The sequence below is a fragment of the Castor canadensis genome, chromosome 9 (genome assembly GCF_047511655.1).
Source record: "Castor canadensis chromosome 9, mCasCan1.hap1v2, whole genome shotgun sequence".
In the NCBI taxonomy this organism is placed as follows: Eukaryota; Metazoa; Chordata; class Mammalia; order Rodentia; family Castoridae; genus Castor; species Castor canadensis.
Window position 1 is genome coordinate 151,231,042 of NC_133394.1, and position 16,505 is coordinate 151,247,546.

The 16,505-nt window shown below is 46.9% G+C and overlaps 1 protein-coding gene across 5 annotated transcripts in view; it reads left to right on the plus strand.

Annotated features, from left to right (window-relative positions):
- Positions 1-14,508, plus strand: part of Kiaa0232 (KIAA0232 ortholog) — a 71,959-nt gene extending 57,451 nt beyond the window's left edge. For 2 of the 5 annotated variants that reach the window (XM_020165298.2, XM_074042669.1), the window contains exons 7-10: positions 1,055-1,126; positions 5,658-5,766; positions 10,109-10,206; positions 12,054-14,508. In XM_020165298.2, coding sequence (XP_020020887.2) covers positions 1,055-1,126; positions 5,658-5,766; positions 10,109-10,206; positions 12,054-12,233 — 459 coding nt within the window. In that variant the 3' untranslated portion in view covers positions 12,234-14,508. The remainder of the gene's footprint in view (positions 1-1,054; positions 1,127-5,657; positions 5,767-10,108; positions 10,207-12,053) is intronic. The other 3 variants (XM_020165311.2, XM_020165319.2, XM_074042670.1) reach the window with 3 other exon arrangements.
- Positions 14,509-16,505: the final 1,997 nt, after the last annotated feature.

Below are 16,505 nucleotides of genomic sequence, written 5' to 3' on the forward strand. Positions count from 1 at the left end.
AACAAAAACCTAGTATGTATAAACATTCCAGGCTTCAAAGTCAGTGAACCAGGATGAAGTTGCTAGCAAAGAGCTTCGTTAGGTAGCAAGCCTGCCTTAACTGCCCCTTGAGATGGGTCATTTTATTAAAACTTGTGTATTGCATGTGACATATATTGTGAGTGAACAGTGTTCTCTAAGATACATTGGGGTACATGTAAAAGATGAACCTACTTTGCAAATGCAGCAAAATGTTTTCTACAGGTACAGATGTACCTTGCTTTATACAAAGTTCAGATTCCTGAAGCTGTGAAATTCTATGTTGAGTCTGTCAAGTGAAGTTAATGTACCAACCTTAACTATATTCCTAAAAAGTGGTTTGAGGTTAGATTAATTGCACCAGAACTAATACTTAAAGCAATAACCTGTTTCAAAAACAAAACAAAACAAATCTACACAGCTACCTGCCCACTTTTCAACTGTTATTTGACATAGCAGCGCCTGACCTTTTTCCAGAAGCAGCTTATTAAACAGAGTTGGAGGCATCTAGAAGTCATGCCACCTAAAGTGGGCAGGTGTGTGTGGCCCTCCCTTCTATCTGTCCTGCATGCTGGCTCCCACCCATATACCATGAGCCCCTCTTCACATACTGCCTCTTTCACTGACACTGTCCCCTACTCCACCCTCACCCTGCATCACAATGTATTCTCCCTCCTCTTAACTGTCTTGCGCTTTCTGCCTGTCTTACTGGTTTCCATCTCTCCTGAGTTACATAGTTTCTACCCTACACCCATTGCAACTCTGTATGGCTGTGGACCACACCCTACTCATTTGTTGAGCCTAGTGCCTAGGTATGCAGTCCTTGCCTGTAATTGTAGGAATCCTGAGGAACTTGAGCGTTGCCGCTCTGGTTAGCCTCCCTATAGAGGGATGAGTTTAAACCCATTGAAAAACTGAAATCTAAACTGCCTAGGAGAAACCAATAATACTGTTAGCCTTCATTTGTTGTTTATTGCCCCCCCCTTTCCTCCTTAAGTATATCCCTTTATGTACTTTGTATTTCACCTGGTTCCAGATTGGGAAGAAAGAAAAAGAGGAAAGAAGCAAGATTCCACATCATACCACTACCATATTCCTTCGCTTTCTAGTATGTTCATATATTTCCGTGTTATCAGAGTTGTGGGTTTTCTTGAGCAGTCTTAGCTTCCAGAGGATGTTCGGGGTTCTTTGAGAGTCCAGGTGCTGTCACTGCTGTCAGCACTCACTTCTCGAAGCATCACTACAGGTTGCAGCTTACTTCGTAGATTGATCCGAGGTATGGAGAATCGAACAGTGGCTTGAAGGAACAGCTTAGAACCAGACTGGAACTAGGACCTGTGTCCTTCCACCTGTCACAATTTCCTGGTCAGTCTTGGGAAGCTTGGAAGAGGATATTCTTTCCCTTGTCTGCCATCTTTCCAGAAGGCAGTTTGTGTACCTGCTTAATGCCACTAGTAGCCATTAGGCAAAAGGTCAGAGATGCAGGATTCCCAATAGAATTGGTATTTAAGAGCATAAAAGCATAGGATGTTTGTTTTGTTTTGTTTTTTTAAAAATTCAGTTCAGTTCATCAAACATTTACGGAATGCTTGTTATGGACCTGTTACTGAGGAAGGAGCCCCAGATGAGTAAGCTGTCAATCCAGTCTAGAAACGAAGATGGTTTGCAAACAATTTATTTTAATTGAAATAGGTTTATCTTCAGAAGTTATAATAATAGGGCACATTCACAGTGAAAAGTCCCCTCCCCAGTAGCAACTACTAGTGTGAGTTGTGGTGGGTCCACCAAGAGTGTTTTCTACAAAGATAAGCAAATACGTGTTCTGATATATTTTCTCCTGTTTTTTTCCTTTTTAATTTCCTGCATGTACCATTCCACTGTATGAATGTACCATGATTCAACTGGCTGGTTCCTTAATCTTCAGGGCATCAGAGCCAATGAAATTTTAGGTCATGTGGTAGGTGGGATGGTAGAGGTGAGCCCAGGAGGCTGTGGGAGCCTTGGAGAACCTTCCCACACTGGGGAGGCGTAGAAGGCCGTTTGAAGACACGTGGATATGCAGGGGCAGATCAAGGAGGCAGGCTGTGTGAGGTAGAGAGGCCTGGGCAGAGGTGTGCAGGGTGGGTGAGCATGGCTCTTTAAGTGTGGACGAAGGCAAGGACTAGCACAGAGAAGCAGTGTACTACACGTGTGCACAAGTGCCCTTCATTTACTCCGTCACTCACTTGGTGCCAAGCCCTCGGAAGCAGAGAAAGGAAGCAGAAAGCCTGGTTCCTGTCTTCAGGGGCTTTCCAGTACAACTAAGGAGAGGAGAAGATACTGGGTTCTAGAGGTCAGTGGATCTGGAGGTTGGAGAGGAAGTAGGGGTCATCCTAGAGGTGTGTCACCTCTCCCTCCTGTGCCAGGGTTTGTCACCATTGTCCAACTACATGCCCACAGGGACTCATTTCTCCACCTGACTGCTAGGGAGTCATAGGCTAAGCAAGGAGAGAGGCCTGCCCAGGTCCCACAGGAAGAGACAGGGTCAGAGCTCTCTCACTGCACCTCTTAGCAAAGGTAGTACAGAGCAGGTGCTTGCAAGGCTCCCATTGTCTCCTGCGCTCCCTATCTGTGGCTTTTCTAAAGAGAGGCCTAATGAGGGCTCCCTGGCTCCCTTTCCCTTTTGTGACCCAAATGATTGCAAACAAGTCTTGGCAAAGGGGTCCGGACCCCTAGTAAAGGAGCCTCAGCACCTTTCTCTTCACCAGAACTAGGTTATTTAGTGAGAATGTAAAGCTGTGAAGCCTTTGTTTCCATACCTGACTTCTGTCTTCTGAACTGTGAGGTGACAGCTATTGCTAAAAATAGCTATGGTCTGGCTTTTTGGATGAAATTTGTGCCTTCTTTCCTTTTTTTTTTCTTCTTCACATTTTCATTGATTCATTGTATATGTATAAAGTACCTACTGTGTAGGTGCTGGAATAAATAGCAAAGAGTCCTACATTTGTGGTAGCAGCTGCCACCTTGGGGCTCTGACAGTAAACATGCTGGTGTATGCACTGAATGATAGATAGTATATCCAAAAGGAGGGGCACAGATGAGGCGGGTGGGTTGGAGCGCTGGAGGGCAGGCCTCCTCACGAAGCTACCATTTGAAGAAGTACTGGAGGGGAGAGAGAAAACACCTGGAGGCAGGCAGGCTTGCTCTCCTACAGGTGGTCTTATTCTCCCCTCTGTTTTCAGTTTCCCTTGTTTTTCTGCATTCTTTTCAGTCACAAACCAGAAGTTAATACATTAAATAGACATTAGAGAAACAAAGAGCCGTGCAACCCAAAAGTTGGAAATAACTTAGTGGAAAGATGTCATAAATGTGGTTTTTTTTTTTCTTTTGTTTTTTTGGTAGTAGGGATTGAACCCAGGACTTCACACATGCTAGGCAAGCCCTCTACCACTGAGCTACATCCCAGCCCTATAAAATGTTTTTTTTGAATATGGTCATTGAAGCAAAAAACAAAAGACAGTAAATCCTTTCCATAGGAGTTTGACACCCAAATGGAGTATGCAAAATAGATAATGGCAGAAACTGGCAAGCTCTTACCATGGTCTCAGCAGAGGAAAAGGAGGACACGATGTGCCAGATAATCAGAGACTAAGCTGGGGGACACTTCTGCAAAAAGCTGTAGATGCTTTTTGTCTGGAGGTGCAAAAGATGACCATACCTTTATGGTCCTGCCCTAAAGAAGCTTCCAGTGAAGTTTCACTGGCATCTTACTTCATCTTGGTCTGTCCCTCTGCAGTGCCTCGAGCGCTCCAGCTTGACTTCCTCACTACAATTAACTCTGTCCACCTCTCTCGCCCATGGCCCTCTCGTCTCACTAGAGGTTTAAAAGATAAGCAGCATAATTGAACTCACGTTAACAAAGCTTATAGGAACTTACTACCATCTCTCTTCAGTAGTGCCTTAGGATAATGGAGAATTGTGGCCAGCCTCCTAGATGCCCCAGCTAGCTCCCAGAATAGGTAGGGCCTTTCTGAAGAGGCTTGGGGTGCCATGACCCACCTTTAATTAATTGCACTCTTTGTGCATGGCTGTCCTTGTTTGCTTTACATCTAACTTTGTCCCTTTGATTTTTGCATCTGTTTAGCAGCAATATTGTTTTTCTTTTTTTGGTGAGACTGGGGTATGAACTCAGGGCTCTGTGCTTGCAAAGCAGGCTTTATTGCTTGAGCCACATCTCCAGTCCATTTTGCTCTGGTTATTTTGGAGATGAGGTCTTGCAAACTGTTTGCCTGGGCTGGGCTTGAACTGTGATCCTCCCTATCTTAGCCTTCTAGGTAACTAAAATTACAGTTATGAGCCACTGGCATAGTATTAATTTTTATTGTTAAAATAAGCTTCAGGAAGCTGGGTGCTGGTGGCTCATGCCTGTAATCCTAGCTACTCAGGAGGCAGAGATCAGGAGGGTCACGGTTCAGAGCCAGCCTGGGCAAATAGTTCCACAAGACCCTATCTTGAAAAAACCCTTCACAAAAAAGGACTGGTGGAGTGGCTCAAGGTGTAGGCTCTGAGTTCAAGCCCCAGTACTGCAAAAAAAAAAAAAAAAAATCTGCAGGAGAAAATAATGAAGATTAATTGACTACTCTGGATAGGCAGCACAGTTTTCTTTCAGTTCCTGGGATATTTCAGGAACGTTTGAAGTGTGTTTCCCACTTAGTTATGTAATTAAAACACAGTACTGAGTCAACCAGATTTAGACCTATAGAATAATTTACAGTTAAAAACATAACAAAATCCTGTGAGAGAATTGATGTTCAGTAGCACCAAAATAGTTCAGGTTTTAAACTTGAACACATAATGACATGTCTTTTAGAAAAGTAAAGATTTGTGCAGAGTTCACAGGCCTCTCTGTTGAGCAGAGTTCTGCTGAGAGCACAGCATATGGGCCCTGAGAGGTACAAAGTGCAGAACCTAGGCCTTCCTCTAGGAGCTGTTGGCAAGCATACTGTGCCCCAGGCACAGTGAGGGAGGTACTGGAAGGGGGGACCACCAGCACACCAGGATGCATGTGCTGACTGAAGCCAGCCGAATTCTCATGACTACACAAAGAACTCTTGATTGCCAATGACAGCTGCTGTCTGTCAGCCATCAACCACATGGTGTCTAGTGCCCACTCCCCATGAGGGTAAGCCAGATCCACCTAGGCCTTGAGAGCTCCACTTGTGAAAGTTGGAGCCTGGACTCAGACTTGGATCCTTCTTGTGGGCTAGGTACTTTCCACCCTGCTGTGGCCATGGAGATTCATAGGCAAGAGTCATATTCACCCACCCCATTCTCTCTAGAGCACCTCAGGCTCTAGAGCCACTCATTATCTATGTGCACTTCTGAAATCTAGAAATTCCCTTAATTTGAGAGCATTTCCTGCCTGTTGTAAAGAAGTCTGGGGGGGTTTTGGTTAAGATTTTCATTCCACTTCCAGTGTAAGAGCTTTTTAAGAGAACTTTCTTTGTTTTCTATGAACATGTTGGCTTTTTTTCCTTTGCCTTATCCAGAACAGTTAAAAAACAAAAAACTCACTACTCAGCCTATAATTAGCAATGGTTGAATGTTTTTTCTATCTGCAAGTTTATAAACATTTTCTATGTTTGGTTTAATCTGCACAGTTTCCTGTATTGAACACTGATGTACAAGAAATGAATAGAAATCAAGAAAAGCAGACTTGGTGGGAAAAAGCCTTATACTCTCCTCTTTTTCCTGCTTCAGAGTGTAAAGGTAAGGCCTGTGTTCATTCGTTCATTCATTCAGATTTCTAATTTGTCAAGAGCACAGATTCCTTTGCTATGAGTTATCAGTCCAAGAAACTCTTACTGAGAGGTTTCTCTGACCAGCACTTTGTCACACACTGGGGACACAGAGATGAATGAGAACTGGACCCTGCTCTTAAACTCTTCCGAGAGCTGATGGAAGGGAAAGGCTTAGAAATTCCTAAGTGCCTTGAAGATATACAAGCTACCATTGAATGTAAAAGAGGAAGTAATCAGGTAGTGTCTGTTGAAAGAAGGCAGGAGGGTCCATGGAAGGGGAAGGAACAAGACCTGCTGGGCTCAGCAGGTTATTGCTGGCCAGAAAGGCGGGGTGGGGGGAGGGGGTCGGTCCTTTCAGGTTTGGGAGTTTGGCTGCATTAGAGCTTAGCCTACAGGAAGACACAGCTGGGGAATAGACTTCGGTTTCAGCGGTGTTACAGTCAGGTGTGTGTTAAGAACACTTACAGTGAAGATAGAATTGAAAAACTGCAGGGCAGGTGCCAGGTGCTTTGGCTCTTGCAGTGGTTGCGGAGTGGTAAGATAAAGGCTTGTTCGTGGCAGTGGCAGTGGGATAGATAAAGGGAACAGAATCAAAAGGATGTTTGTTGAGCAGCTTTCTGTAAGGAGTGAGCAGTGGGAGGGAGTTAGCACTGCAGAGAGGGCGAGGGGAGCAGGAACTTATTTTATGGGGCATGTTTTGAGTGAACCAGGTGAACCTTTCAGATAGCCACATGCAGAAGCTGCAAGGAATACTGACTTGGAATTTTGGGAGAAGCAGAGACTAAGGAGATAGCCTGCACAGATTAAGTCAAGGCATCGAGCCTGTGTGGGCTGTGGCCACCTGGGCTAACAGTCTCTCCTGTCAGAGCCCTGAGGGGTTAGAAATATAGAAGCCTTCTTTTGAGTACGTACACCTTCACATCCATTGTGGCTCTGGTTCAGCTGCAGGTGACTTACAGCCAGCGCCTTTGCTGTAGCCTCAGTGCCTGCCTACCTGGCCTGCTTTCCTTCACACCTGTTGGAGGTCATGCTAAAGGGAAGTTTGGCTCTTCTTTGAGAGTGCTTGCTTCTCTGTTCGGAAGCCACAGACTGCCTCCCAAGCCCTCTTTTCCTTCTTCCCAAAGGTGCACTGGGTCACATGAGGACAGCAGAAAGCTGACTCTTCACCGAACGTCTTTGTTTATTTCACGGTGTTTATCAAAGGCCCAGTGCTACTGTTGCTCTCATGTGAGCTCCTATCCGGTCAGCCCTTTCTTAGTGGCAAGGTGTTCTTACTCTTTTCTTACCCTCCACAAGAGCCTGATGAAATGTTGCCCATAGTTTTCAGATAAGGAAGCCCTGTCTCAAGGTTAGTAATTTGCTCAAATCATGCAGGTTCACCTTTAAGCACGGCTGGAAGCCAGGTTGTGTATCTGTGGTCCAGAAATTTTTCCCTCTGTAGAATGGTCTGCACTTGATGCTGATGTATGAGTGCACACATGGCCTTCATAAATGTCCATTCTGTGAGCTGGGTGAGTGTAAGATGCAGATAACGGAACACGGGCTGAAAGAGCCCAGCATTGTACCTCAGAAGCCCACCCTGGAAGATCCAGGAGGGAGGGGGGTACCACCTTACAGCCAGAGACTACTTCCTTGTAGTGATTTTCAAACACACTAAAGTTCATGCTTCCCTTGCCTTGTTCAGTTTCCTGTCTGTCACTAGTTAGTAGGAGTCCAGTTCTAAATCCTAGCTCTAGGTTCTTGGTTTTCCATAGTGTGCAAGCATGTGCCAGGAAGTCATTGTTGGTGTGTGGTGCAGAGTGGCACATGAAGAAACTCAGTGCACAAATAATGGTAGCCGGTCTTTTGAATAACAACTGTGAGTTAGAGCCCCATGCATTTGCCTTGCAGTGACGATATGAAGCGTCCTTCATATTGGGTCTGGGGTCTCTAGCCTTAGGAGGGGTTACCCAAGAAGACAGGTAAGCCACTAACTCACTCAGCAGAAGTGACTGGAGACTTCTGAAGCTTCTGGTGTTGGAAATGATTAATAACAAGCATATGCTGCTCTGAACAGTGACTGACCTGGACCTCTGGGCATCCCTGGTAAGGGGGATTGCCCCTTGTGTACAGTAGAGCGAGGAGACTGGAGCTGGTAGGTGAGGCAGCTTGTCCCAGTGCCCATCTGGCCTGAGAGCCCATGCCCACAGTACTCTGTCCCCCACTGACCTTGCCATATGTTTGTGGGTTCTTCAGTCTGGCAAGTGCACGTCTTCCTTGTTCTGGGCACTGCTTTAGGCTCTGGGAATGCAGTCTGTCTCTATCTTCCCAGTCAGGTTCCTTCTGAGCACCACATAACAGCCAAGGCTTCCTGCAGGAAGTAGAAGCAGTGACTGGGGCAATAGAAGAAGTGTGGCTGGCACAGGAGTTCGGGACACAAGGCCACCTGGGCAGTGGAGAACGTACTGCAGAGGGCCTTGAGATGTGTAATGGTACTCTCTAGTGACCTTTGAATGCTTTTGAAGGCGCAGCTGGTATGGGCATGTGTTACTCTAGCTGTGCAGAGCAAGCACTGCAGGGCAGCCACACACCACAGTTAGGGCCCAGGTTGAGAAGTAGGGTTGAGCCACTGTGCCTAGCTGCTAGGCCTTGGCAATAATGTGCCCTTGACTGTATTTGTAAGAGGAGGCTAAAAGGCATGCATCCCTGGTGAGGCAGTTTGTGAAGAGTGTCAAAACGTGTGTCACTTGAAAACCAGTGGCTGTCACCCTGAGCAACACGAGAAATGTGGGCGCTAGTTGCCCTTTCCTAACACCTACAAGAAGGGGCAGTGGAGGTGGACTTCCCTTCATCCTGGAGCGTTCCTGGCCCAGGAAACAGCCACCTTGCCTGCCACAGTCCCTGGAGCAGTGGGGACAGGGGCAGCTGAGTGGGAGTATGGTTAGAAGGGTGAGGTAGAGCCCAGCCTCATCAGAGGAATGGTCTCTTCCCCAGCCCCCCCAAAGCCCGGTCTTGGGCTGGCGGTTGTAGGTGATATTAGCTTCACACACAGCACCTCCTCTAATGTGCTCACAGGTCTCTGAGGACAGTGGTTTTAGAGATGAGGGCCTTTAGTTTTGGAGTCACATTGCAGAAGCAGAACCTGGTATTGAGTCTGCGTTATTCTAGTAACTTGCAGTGTCAAGGGCCATCAGGTTGTGGAGAGCATTGCATGCAGCCAGTGCAGGGCTGTGAGGACCGAGAAGGGCAGATGGCTATAAGTTTGCACAGTCCATACCTCATGTGAGGCCTGCAGCCCTCCATTGGGGCTGGCCTTGTCTTCTGTAGCTGTGGGTACAGACAAGCCACAGCATCTAATTAATACCTCATGGTAACTGTCCCAATAGGCAAGGGTGTTAAAGGACTTACATTCCTGAGCAAGTGTCAAAAGCCAGCTCCAAACCAAGCCCAGCCCAAGTTCTCCCCACCCTGCACTGTGCCTCTGCTAGAGCTACCTTCTTCATGGAGTCTTGGGGGACAAGAGGTTCATTTAGATTGAGACCAGAGCCCCTACCTGGGCTGTTTGCTGGAGTCACTTGGAAGCTTCTCAGATGGGCTGATGGTGGCCTCCTGGAACCAGTTTCTGCAGTCTCCCAGAGCTCCCCTGGTGACTTGAACATGCAGCATGGACGGACTGAGGACGACTCTTCTTGGATCTATTTGACTCCTTCTAATTTCAGCCTACTTTTCCTTCCTGTCCTGGGGACCATCGCTCAGTTGAACCAATAGCCTCCTTGCTTTCCCCATTGCACAGGTGTAGGGAACATGCAGTCAGCATGGTGTTGGGTGAGGAAGAACAGGCTAGGCTGTGAATTGTTTTGCTTCCTCGTTGCACTTCCCCCATCTGGAATGCCTCTGTCCCTGTTTCATGAACATGTCTGTGGTGCATCGTCCATCTCCTTCCACTCAACGGGCGTTCTTGAGAGCACGGGCCTTGATGCTCTCTTTATCCTGTGTTCCCAGGGCCATCACATCAGCGATGTGAAGTGAGATTTGTTGAGTGAATGTCTCATGGTGGAATGTGCTTATGCTGGCCTGTTTTTAACAAAAGAAAAAACAAGCAAAAAATCACTAAACAATCTGGTCCGAGAATTCCTCAATTGGCACAATTGGCACAGCATTTTTCCCTCATACACCTGGCTAGCTGTGCTTTCAGTGACTACTTAAAACCTCCAAGGGTTGGGTGATGTAACTTTTCAGCAAAAATGGAACAAGAATGTATGTTTCATAACTGTATCTTAATGGAATTTCCCCCTTTCCCTCTTTTCCCTTCTCCATTCAAAATGATTAAGAATGTTATACAAATGCCAAGGGAGAGAATGGTATAGAAGAATATCCAGATGTTAAAGAGATACCCAGTAATGAAGAGCGTCTGTTAGATTTTAATAGGGTAAGTGGACTGTCCTCCTCCTTATTATTAATTTAGAAATGGCCACCACCTCCCCTTGTCACTGCAGTCAGAAACCTGGGAATTCTGTAACTTACTCCTACCCCTACCCCATATCGGCGGGTGTCGCCTTTCTCTTCTCTTCCCATTCCTTTGGGTCTGTCTCACCCCCCACCTTGACCACCTATGGCCTGGCCTTCCTGAAGAATCCTCTGACCCTGCTCCAATCTTCCTTCACACTGGTGCCACAGGGAATTTGTCAATGGGAAGCTGACCCTATCACTACCCCTTCCATTCTTGGGTGGCGCCTCTTCATCTGTCAGAGTACACCACAATGGAGCTCATCCAGTGTGCTTTTTCCTGCCTGTCCTGGTCTCTGCAGGACAGACTGCCCTGTCTGTGCCCTCACTACACTGTCTGGGTAGAACTCTTGTTGGGGCCATGGTGTTTGGCGCATCCAATTCCTGCTTGTCTGCCTCCCCAACAAGCCTGTGAATGCCTTGAAGACAGATTCACAGCCTATGTCTGCTTTAATCTAGTCTCAGGCCTTCCCCAGTTAGGTAGGTAGGTGAGTGAATCTAAGGAAACTTCTTTTTCTTCACAGTTGATTGTCAGTATTGTTTCAAGCCCTGTAAGAACTTTCCTCCAAAGTACCAGGTGGTGTTAGGCCCATAGATCCGTCAGATCTCGTGTGTTGAAGCCAACATGTGAGGCCTCCCCACAACCTCCACCTCTCAGTCAGTGGCTTACAGCATCCCCCACAAGCCTCAGGCCCAAAAGCCAGAATCACTCTCCACCCATCTCTTCCTCTCACCTCACAACTGCTCCCCACCCATCCCTTTCCTCCGCTCCTTCCTGCTTCGGCATGTCCTCTTCAGTCATCTCCAGCCGGCAAGACAGTGGCTTCATGACACCCCTGTGTGCTTGGTACTGTTGCCATGCCCATTTTGCCAAATAGAAAACTGAGGTACCTAAACACTGTTGTGTGTCTAGAGCTATGGGTTAAGTGCAGCCCGGAACTGGGAGCCCCGGCAGTCTGACTACAGGACCCCCACTGTTCCAAGTCCACACTCCTTCAGGCCTGGAAGGCCCTGTGTGCATTTTACCTCTGACCTCTAGCTCCTCGACTCCTCACTGGCTTCTCTGTGCTCCTGCCTCAGGCTCTCAAGCAGGGACAATAATGCTATTTGGAAATGGTGCTGGGGGGGTGGTAGTAGGTGTGATGCTGGGGTAGGGAATGTTGCTGGTTGCTGTGACTGGGAGGAGCTGCCACTTGTACCCAGTGTGTGAGGTGTGCCTGAGGTGCTGGCCTTGTGGTGGAAGGACACAACAGAGTCTGCCCTGAAAAGCACTAGATAATATTTCTGACCCAGTTCAGAAATGTGGCCTGGGGATGGCCTCTGCAAGCTGCTTAACACGCCTCTGCTCAGAAGCACCACTTTCGGGCACCTCCAGCCAAGAGCACTCTCTCACCAGCCTTGGAGTGTGTGCATCTACAGTCTGAAGCTGCCTTTTGATTTGCTTGTTGTCTCCCCATCGAACGTGAGTCCCAGGAGGGCCTGGCCTTATCCACCCTCCCAGTGGAGTTCTGTGCCCAGCACCATGACTGACCTTGCAGCAGGCACTAAAAAGAATTGTTGAAAATTCTTCCTCTTATCCTACACAGCCATATTTGTCAAGGGACAGCATATGCAGAATTAGGATGGGGGTCCTTCATGGGCTGAGGGAGGTGACAGTATGACTCGTCATATTTTTGTAACTCCACAGGAGAACATCAGTGACTTGGTATTTCATCTCTGTTTATAAATGGAGTATCTCAGATCTGTTGAAAACTGTTTCTTGAATCATAGGTGTCTTCTGTTTATGAAGCAAGATGCACAGGAGAAAGAGGTTCTGGGGCAAAACCAAATGGCCTCCACAAGAAGATGTACTCCAGCGCCAGCTCCGACTCACCAGACTCGGGCTCCGAAGGCGGTGGCGAGTGGGCCGGCCCCAGTGGAGAGGAGCTCTTCTCCCGAACCCACCTCTGAGCCTGCAGAGTAGCACCAGTCATCCAGATCATGCGTGATGGGAAACTGCCTTCTAGGAGGCCTGTTAGTGTAAAGCAGCAACTTAGGTTCTCCTTCAATTAACTGATGCGCATCAGTGATTAGCTTTCTCTTCCTGCTTATTTTAGAGTTGAGGATAACTGTCCTGTTGAAGATTTGTCTCCACGCTGTTCAGTTCTTGCTATCTGAAGTAGACTAGACTGTGCTGTCCAGTGAAGAATGGGTGTGCATGTGCTTGTCTTAGAGGTGTCCCCGCTTCTGCATCGCAGCTGCAGGCCTTCCCTCTCTCGCTGCGGCTGCATCGCCATTACCTTACTAATACTGCAGCGCTGACAGCCACTGCTGCTGTCCAGAGACTCTAGCCATGTTCTCTGAGGGCTGGGAGATTAATAAGCTTCCACGTGGGTCAGTGCCTTTCTGAAGGCAGAGGGAAGCAAGCTGACTCAGCTGCAGTCTCATTCAGTAAAGCCTCGTGGACATTTGACTAGGAACCACAAGCGTGTGCTTTTAGAGACTTTCAAAATACTGTGTTTTCTCTCTTAGGATTTCCCCCTAAAGAATCATGGAAGAAACTATGGTTTGTGACTCTTGCTAACTGAAGAAACCAAGGATTTGGGGTGTGGGGTAAGGGAGGAGGCAGAGCAGGGTGAGGATGCCCGCTCCACCCACCCTGTTCTGACACTGCAGTGTATTCACACCAGATGCCAACCAGGGCTCTTTGTGGTGAGTGCTCAGCACAGGGTGAGTGAGGCCTTAGTTGCAGGTTTTTATATTTGGTGATTCCATTAAATCAAAGCCCCCACACCTTGCAGTTATAAGCATTTGACATGCAGTAAGGCCACCTATCACCCAAAGAAACCTTGGCTGCTGCAGCTAGCTGCTTTTGTAGCTGTGAGCAGTAGAGCTCATATCTCATTTTGTGTTTGAGAGAATGTTCTGGCCAAGTTCTGTGTGGTGGGTGGGCTGGGCAGTTAACTTTTCCACACACCCATGTGCTTGCTGCTCTGATCCTCACCCCATGTGACCTGGGGAATCTAGAGCACCCGTCCATGTGGCACCCATCCAGAACGATCACTTCCGTGAGCTCTCGCAACCCTGTGCAACAGGCTGATGCCAGGAGAGCGATGTTTGCAAGACCTAAACATTCTACATTATTTCCCTTTCAACCAGCTTGGGTTTTTTATTTAAAAAAAAAAAAAAAAAGCAAACAAACAAAAAAAAAAACCACCTAATCTGTGAAATCAGTTTAGCATGTCTGAAACATCAGGAATAGCAGAGAAGTCTCACACAGCCGAGACAGCTTCACCACTAAGTTCGGCAGGCAGTGAACACATGGATAGCTCTCAAGCTGGGAGCCAGACTTTGCTTTGAGCATTTGAGTTTGTTGCCTTTTTCTTAATAACACAGAAAACATCTCGAAGGCTGTGGAGTCATTGAGGTTCTGTCCTCACTGTGAGAAACCTGCCTGGCATGCTCGTTGGGGTCGATCTTACCACCTGTTAGGGTTTATTTTTATATAGCACATCTTTTGACACTTTACAGTGAGTTTGTGTGTGCGTGTGTGCATGTGTAAGGTTTTTTGTTGCTCTTATTTATTTACAAACATCAGATAAGTTTTTATGTATTTTTCTTTCTTCTGGAGCTTCCTAAAAATTGATTAGCATCTGCACTGAAGTATCACTTAATGTCAAAGGCAAAAAAGGATTGGAAGTTGTAAATTCCTAAAAACACTGCAGTGACGATTATTCTAGACATCGTTGCTTATGTAGCAGAGACCAAATAAATAGATTTCAGAACAACCTTGAGCTCAGTTTACCTGGACAGCTGCTGTTCATCAGGAGAGGACTCCAGGTGGCATAGGTGCCGACTTCCTTAGGCGGTGGGGCTGGAGAACACCTTCCGCAGGGGCGGGGGTGGATCTAAACAGGAAAGGGATTAACAAAGACTGTATTTATTTGTTTTCATGGTTAAGTGGCTAAAGCTCAGAGGCTTTCGGCACAGAGTTGAAAGTGTGGTTTTTAGTTTTGTGAATGGGTGATCACAAAAGTATTTTAAAAAGTTGGCAAACGCTGAAACGCACTGTGGTATGAAGCGCGTTGCATATTCATAGCACTGAAGTATCAGTTTCCATTCCTGGGCTGAGATTTTTTCCCGTGGTTGTATTGTTCTGATTTCACGTACACCAGAGTAACTGATTTTTTTTGTTTTGTTTTGTTTTCTTGTGGAGTTAACATCAAATAAAAAAAATTAAAAATAACTTGTTGGTTTTATTTATCATAGCAAAGATTCTTGTACAAAGAATGTCAGCCACCTCTTAATTGTGAAGGAGCTAAAAAGAGCCCAGGTTATTTCGTCCAGATGCAGGGCAGTTAGCTCTCCTTACAGCATTCCCAAAAAGCTAGAGAAGGAAGCAGATGGGGACTGAGCAAGGAGTTGACCCTGTGTACCATACACACAGGAGCTAGTCCTGTCTCTCCCTGGTAGGCAAAGCTTCCTCTTTTTCTTTTGGAGAAAAGAAAAGCCTGTATGTGACTGATGTTCATTATAAAAAGAAATCAGTGACTTAAAGAAGGCAAACTTGTCCAAACTTCATCACCCATACCTGTGACAGCTAATACTGTGCAGGGGCCCATCCTGACATCTGAGTGGGGTGGGAACACAGACTGGAGACAAGGTGCTGCAGGCTGCCCTGCACCTGCTCTCTGTAACCCGCATAGGCTTTTCCCAGGACATCTGTCAGTAACCACAGAGCTGCCTAAGGACGTTTAAGCTGCATCATTCACCAGATGGGGTTAACACTCCTCTCCTCACTGACCAACATGTAGAAAGTTACTCTGTTTATTCAGTACTGAAAAGCACCTCTGTGCACTTTGTGCAAGCTTCTGCCGGTGCATCCCAGCTTGTGTCTAGGCTGCATGTCACAGTGTCACCAGCATCCTGGGAAGCAGTTCCTGTGGCCTGCTTGTGGAGTTCCAGCATCCTTTTCCCCACTTTCTGTAGTTGATACTCAACTTTGGTTATTTGAGGCAGGTGCTTTTTTTTCTTTTTTTCTTCAGTTTAGGGTGTGCCTTTCATCTAGGGGCAGAGCGTCTGTCTAGCGAACAGGAGCCCTGAATTCAAATCCCAGTACTGCAAAAAGACAATTCATATAGGGGCAGAGGAAAAGGGGTTCCATATAGAATGCTTAATTTTGTGTGTGTGTGTGTTTTTTGTGTTACTGGGATCGAAAATCTGGTCTCACGCTTGCTTACACAGGTTCTCTACTGCTTGAGCCATATGCCCAGACCTTTTTGCTCTGGTTATTTTTTGCCTGAGCCAGCCTAGATGGTGATCTTTCTGTTCTCTCCTCATAGCTGGAATGACAGGCATGCACCACTATGCCTAGGGTTTTTTTTATTGTTGAAATGAAGGGTCTCCTTAACTTTTTGCTCTGGGCTGGCCTCAAACTTCTGTTCTCCTGATCTCCTTGTCTGCTAGTGGCATGAACTATCATGTGCAGCTGTTTCAAAACTTTTTAGGTTTCAGATACTGTAAAATGTATTCTCCACTTGTAAGAGTATAAAATTTACTTCTTGTGGGGTTTTTTGTTTTTGGTTGGTTTTTGTTTGCCAGTACTGCGGCATAAACTGAGGGCCTCATACTTGCTAGGCAGGCACTTTACTACTTGAGCCACTCACCTAACCGTTTTCTGAGTTGGATATTTTCGAGATAGGGTTTCAAGAACTATTTGCCTGGGCTGGCTTCGAACCACAATCCTCTTGAGTAGCTAGGATTACAGCCATGAGCTACTGGTGCCCATCTAGAATCCATATACTTCAGAGTTCATGTCCGCAGTATGTGCAGTATATCAAAGAATTAGGGTTAAGGACCCAGCCCCTTTTCCCAGCTCATTGCCAGCCACTCTGACACGTTACGAAGACCTTCTCTCCCCCACCAAAAAAATTTAAAGTGACACCTGTGTCAGTGCTGCTTGGGCTGTCCTTGAACCTTACTCCTATCTCTGCCTCCTGAGTGACAGGGATTATAGGTATTTGCCACCATGCCCAGACTATGTTGTACCAGCTCCGCTGCTTGCTAGCTTTGTGGCCTTGGGTGGCAAGGGAGCCTCGTGCCTGGGCAATCCTCAGCACTATAGGTAACTCTGGCCAAACTTTGGTCTAGTGCGATTACTGACAGTTGGAGTGACCCCACGGCCCAGTGGAGTGATAAGGGGACATGGACGCCCTTCTGGGAGCCACCTGGGGATGTTACGAT